The sequence below is a fragment of the Molossus molossus genome, unplaced genomic scaffold (assembly GCF_014108415.1).
Source record: "Molossus molossus isolate mMolMol1 unplaced genomic scaffold, mMolMol1.p scaffold_m16_p_15, whole genome shotgun sequence".
Taxonomy (NCBI): domain Eukaryota; kingdom Metazoa; phylum Chordata; class Mammalia; order Chiroptera; family Molossidae; genus Molossus; species Molossus molossus.
In genome coordinates, this window is record NW_023425350.1 from 10493165 (window position 1) to 10500997 (window position 7833).

At 56.5% G+C, this 7833-nt stretch overlaps 1 protein-coding gene across 1 annotated transcript; it reads right to left on the minus strand.

The window, feature by feature from the left end:
* Positions 1-1025: 1025 nt before the first annotated feature.
* Positions 1026-7441, minus strand: OSR1 (odd-skipped related transcription factor 1). Its single transcript, XM_036263234.1, has 3 exons — positions 7381-7441; positions 2352-3051; positions 1026-1583 (listed from the first exon to the last, which is right to left on the minus strand). The coding sequence occupies exons 2-3, from the start codon at positions 3017-3019 to the stop codon at positions 1448-1450; spliced, it is 804 nt and encodes a 267-aa protein (XP_036119127.1). The 5' UTR covers positions 3020-3051; positions 7381-7441; the 3' UTR covers positions 1026-1447.
* Positions 7442-7833: the final 392 nt, after the last annotated feature.

The window sequence follows — 7833 nt, forward strand, 5'->3', positions numbered from 1 at the left end:
GGGCGGACTCAGATTTCTCCTAAATTTCCCGGGCCTCCCAGGACGCCCACCCCCGCCATTCCTGACAAAGCTTTAAAACAGGGAATCTTCTCAGGCGTGGACTTCTGTCTGGGGAATCCTAAGCGGGGAGGGATGTAGGTTAGGGGGCTTTGGTGAGGCGGCGGTGATAATGCATTTGAAACTGGTATTGGGGCCCTGGGGACCGGACAGTTCTAGTTTGAGGCTGTGTTCCTGGGCCCGTCCTTCCCACCCCAAAGAAGAAGGGGGGGGCTTTAATTGGGGGAGGTGAGTGACATTCTGTTGTTCCCTTAGTGGACCCTAAATTACTCTGGCACCAGAGATGTGGCATTTCTCACGGCTGATATATTGGCCTAAGCCTCGGCTTCTTTGTAAACTCAAAGCCCTCTGGAGACAAGGAGTGGGGAGACTGAGACCCTAAGACCAAAGTGGAGGAGAAAAGTAAGAAAATAAATATAGGCTGGGGTCCGAGGTAGACCAATACCGGGACAGAGGGTGTCTCCACCCGTTCCTTCCCTAGCACCTCAATAAGGTGGAGGTTCCGACAGTGGGACAGGCTGGAGTCCGCAGAGAAACTTGCTCATCTCAGAGAGAGGTGCTGCCCGTTCCCTGTGTTTAGGAGGGAAATTATCCATCCTGCAATGCCTGTAAAATAACCGTTTATTTCATATTTTAAAAAACTCCAGTGATAAATGTCCGTTACCGATGGTCAGCATAAAGTGCCAATCGCAATACAACGCCCCGCTCCGAGTTGGCAGCGCGCTCAGGGAGACGGGCGGCAGCGCAGGGGGAGCCTGAGGCCAGGCCCCCTCCAGCCCCAGGGCCCCTGGCCCCTGGCCCGCCGACCCCGTCTGGGAGCCCGGGCCGCAGCGCAGCGGGAGCTGGGAGCGGGCGCGGCCGGGTCCCTGGCCGGCGCTGAAGCAGATACACGGATTACACTTTTGCAGGCTCCCGGGGGTGGGGTGGGGGAGGGGGTCTGGAAGCTGCGAGCACACAAAACTTCTTTTCCTCTCCCCCGTTTCTCCGCAGTCAGAGTTACAAGCTTATATGGTCAAAGAAAAAAAAATAAAGAAAACGTATAAAATAACAATAGAAAAAGTAATACTTCTGGGAGAGGCGCCTCTGCGGCTCCACGGAGAGCTTTCATTCTTCTTCTTTTTTTTAATGCAGTTTCCCTTCCGCGCCACGTGAGTACCGCCTTTTGGCCAAGAGTTTAGCCTCGTCCTGGGGGAGCCGCTCTGGCGGCGGGGTCATGGCCCCGGGCGGGGCTCCGTAGTTCTGCATGCGCCCAGGACCCAGGGGACATTGTTTGGGACCAGGGAAGGTCCGGGAACCCCTCCCGCGGTCCGAAAGAGTCGCCTTTGGGCTTCTGGTCCCTGTGGAGGAGGAGGCAGCTTGACCCAGGGTCCTGGTGACCAGGAGGCTCCATTTAGCATTTGATCTTGGAGGTTTTGAGCTCCTTCACCTGTGAGTGTAGCGTCTTGTGGACAGCGAGAGTCCTGGACTGGCAGAATCCTTTCCCACATTCTTGACACTTGAAAGGCTTTTCTTTGGAGTGAATATATCTGAGGACAAAAACAGACACGGAATTAATTAATCCTTGCAAAACGATGCAATGTTATAGACAGCTGCTCAAGATCCCCTGCCACTGTTTTGAGGCATTTGCTTCCAAAGAAAGGGGGCGGTGGGGTACCTAGTGTGGAGCTGGCAAAATACTGAGTTTGTGGATGAAGCAGGGAGGTGAAAGTGAGGCTTGGACAATCTCTGGTCCTCAACATGTTCAGCCAGGCCACCCGCCTGCCTCCCTGAGGAGGAGCCAGCATGGCCTCCTTACAAGGCCGGGGTCAACACGGAAGGTGAGTGAGGGGACCTGGGCTAGGGCAATTTGTTGGAGCCGCACTGTGCAACATGGTACCCACTGGCCATGTGTGGTTATTAAAATTAAATAAAACGTAAAAGTTAGTTTGTCAGTCACACTCATTCCACATTTCGAGTGCCAGATTGTCACATGCATCCCGTGTCACTCGCCATTATCAAAGGAACTTGTATTGGACAGCGCTGCTGACGGAGGAAGGATACGGGAGTTATGTGTACTTGTCTGGCGCTCATGGAGACCTGACTTACTCTTAGGTCTTATTTATCCCCGTTCTCCCCACTCATGCTCCAAGAACTGATCTCTAAGCTTTGTATGGTTTCCTTCTCGATTTTATTGTATTCCCCAAAGCTGGGGAGCCAGTAGTGGGGGGGTCTCAAGAACCTCTTCTTTAGGGGGGAAGATGGTGAGGACAGAGGCAGACAGGCAGCTCTTTCTAGGGCCACCCATAGTGCCGCACCTGTGGTCTCGTAGGTGGTCTTGCCTCCGGAAGGCTTTGTGGCAGATGTCACAGGTGTAGGGCCGCTCATCTGTGTGCGTCCTCTCATGGATAAGGAGGTTGTAGGATTTAGTGAAGTGGCGGCCACAAAACTTGCAGACGAACTCCTTCTTGGTCTTGGAAGGCAGACGTCCTCTCGTGGGCTTCTTTTCTGGGGACAGCTTGGTCACATCCAGGAGGGCGCCCAGCCCACCAGCGGGGGAGCCGGGACCCTCCCCCCGGCCAAGCTTGGACGGATCTTCCTGCGTGGCTGCCAAAGCCAGGTTTGCAAAATCAAAGCGCGGCTTGGTCTTGAGCGCTGCGGGGCCGCTGCCTCCAGCGGTGATCTCCGGCTTGGGCTGGATGACGTGAGGGAACCAGGGAAAGGCAGGCAGCTGGAAGCGGGCGTCCACCAGGTTGGACACAGCTCCTGGCACTTTGGAGAAAGAGGATCTGGGCAGGTGCATGGCCGGGTAGCCCAGCGTCCACTGGTGCAGGTGCACAGCGTGCAGCGCACTGAAACCATACAGATTGGGCAGGTGGTCCGAGGGCACCGTGGGCAGGCCGTTGACTGCCTGAAGGAAGGAGTAGTTGGTGAGCTGCAGGGAGGGATGGATGGGCACTGGCGCGGGCAAGGTTTTGCTGCCCATTGTGGTAGTTGTGGTGGATTCTCAATCTGGATCTGTGAAGAAAAGAAGGGAGTGGGGAAGGGAAATGTTCAGGGTAGATCGTCCTCCTTCTGAATTCCAGCCCAGCTACACCCTTTCTGTCCCCCAGAGCAGGAGCTGGAAGTCTAAAACACCACCCATGAAACCCACTGACCTCAAAAAAAAAAAAAAAAAAAGACAGAAACACTCTCTGGTTCCCACCAAATAGCCTCTGGCAGAGACACACAATTTGGTACAGAAACCAGCAAGAAACCAAATCCAATGCAATGAAACCAACTTAAATGAAGGACTATGGTATACCTGACACTGAGACAGGCAGGCACACTGGTGTGCAGAAACTTTTATCCACACAAGCTTGAGTCAACACAGAATTACACTGTCCTGCAAAGACAACAGGATCTCAGAAGCACACTTACATATTCATGTGCAAATAAACACAGAAATACACACGGACAGATCCACACTGTCTGAAACAGGGTTGACAGTGAGGTGTGGAGATTAAGTAGAGTGACCAGTGTTCTGCTACAAAACAAAACACAGACATATATGCAAGGGGTCGTGGAGCACTGGTGACGAGCCTTCCAGAGAGACAGCACACACACAAACTCACATAAGTTCATACATCTCCTGGCCCCTGTGCATTAAGGTCTACTAGCTGACTTTTAATTTGGCCTCTGGCAGCCATGTCATCTTTCTCCTCAAAACTCTCAACTTTGACCACAAATTTGCTTTTCTGGCTCACTATTAAGGAGCCCTGTTGATAACATCTCTCTGAAGCTGTTTGTGGACTGAGGTCCTTGGGGATCACCTTCATTTCAGGGAGGACACTGACACTCATCTGCATCAGCCCAGTCAAACATCTGCAGTTGCATACAAGGGGACTTCAGTGCCCTCCCTACCCCATAAAAAGGGGGGTAGGGGCTTTGGGGTCTCTGGATGTTTATGTGTGTGAGGAGCCCTGGGCAGATGGGTATGCCTATGGGCAGCAATGAGCATGAAGGCCTGTCTCAGCTGCTATAGTCTAGCCACCCTCCAACTACAAGGCTAGGGAGCTTGAGCCGGCCAGAGGGGAGTCATGCTGAAGTGACCAACAGGCTGGCATCTCCCGGCCTCTTAGGTCAGGGTCTCCAGCCTCCACAGACAGGTTTGCGCTCTGCAGAGAGGCCTTTATCTCTGTCCTTCCCAACACTTAGGTCTGTCTAGTGGAAGCAAAAACAAGAACGAGATCTAAAAGTACACCCTCGAGGAGGCTCAAGTGCTGAACTCTCTGGGCTTCTCGAGGAGAAGTTATTGTGGGAACAGGGTGCTGGGGACACCTTTCTCCTTTGCCCCTCTCAGTCCTCCGCTGCCCACCTCCTTCTCCCTTCTCCGTCTTCTCTCCCCCAGATCTCTCCTCTAAAGGGCAGTGAGCCCCTGCCCGGAACTGGGGACACTGCTCTGCTTCCTCCTTCAGGGCACACACTGACCAGTCTGCGCAGGCAGCTCCCAGCCCAGCCGCCCTGGTCCAGGCACACAGGCTCCGGCCTAGACTCAGCCGCCTTTCATTGCAGCGAAGCCTGTAATGAGACGGCAGAGCCGGCCTCGTTGGCGGGAGGAGTGAGGACAATCTTGACCCAGGAACCTTTTCCCCTGGAGGCTGGCTGGAAGGTCTCTCTCAGTGTGTCGGGCCCAAAGAAAAGAGGCTCTGCTGGGGGTTGATGTGGGGGTTTCAAAACTCCCAGAGCCGGCAAAGGTTTGTGTGCGCCCGTTCAATTAGCAGTCGAAGGAAAAGTTAGACCGGCCGAGGCGTTTAGTTCAGCCTCGGGGCTAGGGGAGGCAGGTCTGCGGCGCTGGAGCCTCCAGAGCAGGAGCACGGGCGGGCGGGCAGAGCCGTGGCCTCCGCTCCAGGCTTCTCTGCCGCTCCGAGCAAGGGTCGCGCCGGGGACAAACCCAAACCATGCTGGAATGCTCCAGGCGGCGAAGCAAACTAGGAGTTGGGCCAGTGAGGAAGCAGGAGCTGTTCTGGGTTGGGAAGGAGGGAGGAAGAAGAAGGAGAAAACTCGCCAACTTCAAAGGTCGGCGGGGGCTTAGGCGAGGTGAGCGCTCTTTGATTTGCTGTCACCTCATCTTCCCCTCCAGGCGCTGCAGATCGGCTCGTTACCTCCACTCCCCGAACCGCGGGCACCGCCGGGGCCTCCGCGCCCTCCTCTCGGTGCTCGGCCTACCCGCCGCCAAGTGACTGCGCGCGGGTCCGAGCCCGCTCTGTGCCCGGTGGGAGAACCCACCCACCTGGCATACTAACTTAGCCCTTCCTCGCCCGCCCCCAGGGGCAAAGACCTGGGGCTCGGTGGGAGGGAGGGGCGCTGGCCACCAGCGCTCGTGGGAGCCAACTTTCCGGGCTATCTGCCTGGTCTTGTTTCCCCCAACTCTCAATTTCTCCTCAGACTGTCGCCAGCCAGTGTCTCTTCAGACTGTCGCCAATGACTTTCCCGGGACGAAATTCGTTCGAAACGTGGCTCTTGACACTAGTACCTAGAATGGGCCCAAGGCACGATCGGGTTTCTGGCGATCAGCTAAGAGAAAAACACGGCCTCACACTCGCTCACCAGCCGAGAGGATGAGCTCCGCTCGCCCTGACCTCGGAACCCCAGTGTGAACGCTTTGGGTCTTTAAATGCCAGAGGGAGCCCCTCTCTCCAGGCCGGGCATCCATTCCGAGAGGAGCTGGGGCCTCCGGACCTCGGAGGTGCGGTTGAGGGTCCCGATTACAGGCAACAAATGCAATTCGCGCCGGGAAACCCGAGTCCCTGCGGTGGAGCGCCAGTCTCGGGTCTGCAGCCAGTCCTATGCCGGGCATTAATGAAGTGTGCCGAGTCTATTAAAGTGGTTTATTCGGGGCTAATTGAGCGTGTGCGACTTAACTACTTGCATTAATGAGGACGGAGCGAGCTCCAGGAGCTTGCGCCTGGAGGAGCCCAGCAGTAGTCCCAGAAAATCATCCTTGACATCAAATCCCCAACACAAGTGACAGGCGTCTGAACCCCAGGCGGGAGGTTTGACCACTTTCGTTGAATTTCCCAAACGAACAAGGAGGGAGATCAAACGAATCCCTCAGCTAGGCGGCCATCCTGCCGAATTTAAACACTCTTTGCGTCCTCAGTGATATGTTCCCCAATCTCAGTGGAACCACAGTTACTTCGAGGAGCTTCGGAGGGAACATCTATCCACTGGTCTCCCTCCACCCTTACACCGCTGCCCCTGCCAACCCTTCTCTTCTCTAGGAGGCTGTGAACCTGGGAAACTAGCCTTGCGTGTGGTTTCTGTTCCCAAGAGCCAGCACGCAGCTCTTAGCCTGGGTAAAATTTACCAAATTGTGGCAACAAAGAAACCTTCGTAAGCCGCTTTACACTCTGAGAGCCTTACCCGCTACTGCCAGAGCTGTTGAAAAGGTGCTGGGTATGAGTTTTCATTCTTATCAGAGACATTTCTGGGGAGAAATGAGTTCAGCAGGCCACCCCTCACCTCTGCCATTCACCTGTGTCTCCTACCTCTCCTAAAGGCTGGGTTTGGGGACAATCAGGGAAGCAAAGTAATCCTTCCCTCCCAAGCCACAGCCTGGAGACACCCGCTGCTCCATAATGTTTGTGCTACTGTGGCTGTGGGTCTGGAATTGGGAAGAAGTGCTCGCGCCCCCTGCACGCGCCGGGACAGTGGCGGGTTACACTCCAGGCCTTGATCACACAGAGCAACCCTCCCATAGAGAACACCCCAAGTCAGAGCGCAAGTGCGAGGCAGGTAAGGCACACGTCCCTGCGCTCCCAGGTCGAGCCCCCCTCAAACATGAGTGCAAGTACGCAAAAGGCATAAATTCGCCGGAAAGCGCGACCCGGGAGGGCCATGCACCTGTCCCAGGCGCGGCCGGCTTCAGCCGTGGCCACCCATCCACTCTCTTCCTTCTTCGTCTGCTAAGGCCATACTGCGCTAGGCGCGTATCTCAGGAAAGTTTTTGCCAGCTGAAGTTGCTTCGTTTCCTTAGAAGGGGGCCACAGGCTGACTTCCCATGTCCGTGGGCATCTCACCCCGGATTCCGCGGAATCTGGCCCCGCTGCGGGCAGATGAAAGCCCGCCCTCTCATTCCCTGGAGGTCAGAGGCTGGGGACCCCGCGCGGGAAGTCCCTTTGCCAGCACCCCCAATCACCCTGGGCTGCAGCGGCTCTCACTTTCACAACGGTCCTGCAGCCTTCGTTTGGCAAGAGGAGTTTCCTTCTAAGACACTGAGAGAGAGGAGACACCGACGCGCAGTGACGGGGAGCCCGGGAGTCCTGCCCGCACTCCCCTCGCCGTGCCGGGGCTCCCAGCAGTTACCTTGTTCCGCGGCGGTCCGGGGCTGAGCGTGTCTCTGGGGCTCCCGCTGCGGGGGACCCGGGAAGCCAGAGGCACTGGATTCCACAGGCACCCCCGGAGCTCTAGAGTCCTGGCCCCTCTCCGGCTGCGGGGACTCGGAGCGCCCGACACGCGGGAAGCGCTCAGCGGCCCCGGAGTTCTGCCCGCCCGGGACGGTGAGCCCCGTTCGCGGCTCCTTGGTTGGGACTGAACCGGGAGCAGCTGAGAATGTGCTGGGAAGAGACCGAGCTCAGACTCACTCATCCCTTAGCACCGAGCCGCCCACTTATTTTAATCCACCACCGTCCCTCCTCCTCTCTCCCTCCTCCCCTTGCCTCGGGATTCCACCCAGCCCTCCCCTGCCCTGCGCCTGCGCACTGAGAAACAAAGTTTTGCTGACCGGGGCAGCCAACTTTGGCAGCTGCGCTCGCTTAG

What these genes read in the sequence shown, in the direction of transcription:
- OSR1 (XM_036263234.1), bottom strand. Translation starts at nt 3,019, where the DNA reads ATGGGCAGCAAAACCTTGCCCGCGCCAGTGCCCATCCATCCCTCCCTG. An exon ending in GACCACCTACGAGACCACAG is followed by an intron (nt 1,584 to 2,351) that starts GTGCGGCACTAT and finishes TTTTGTCCTCAG; the next exon opens with ATATATTCACTCCAAAGAAA.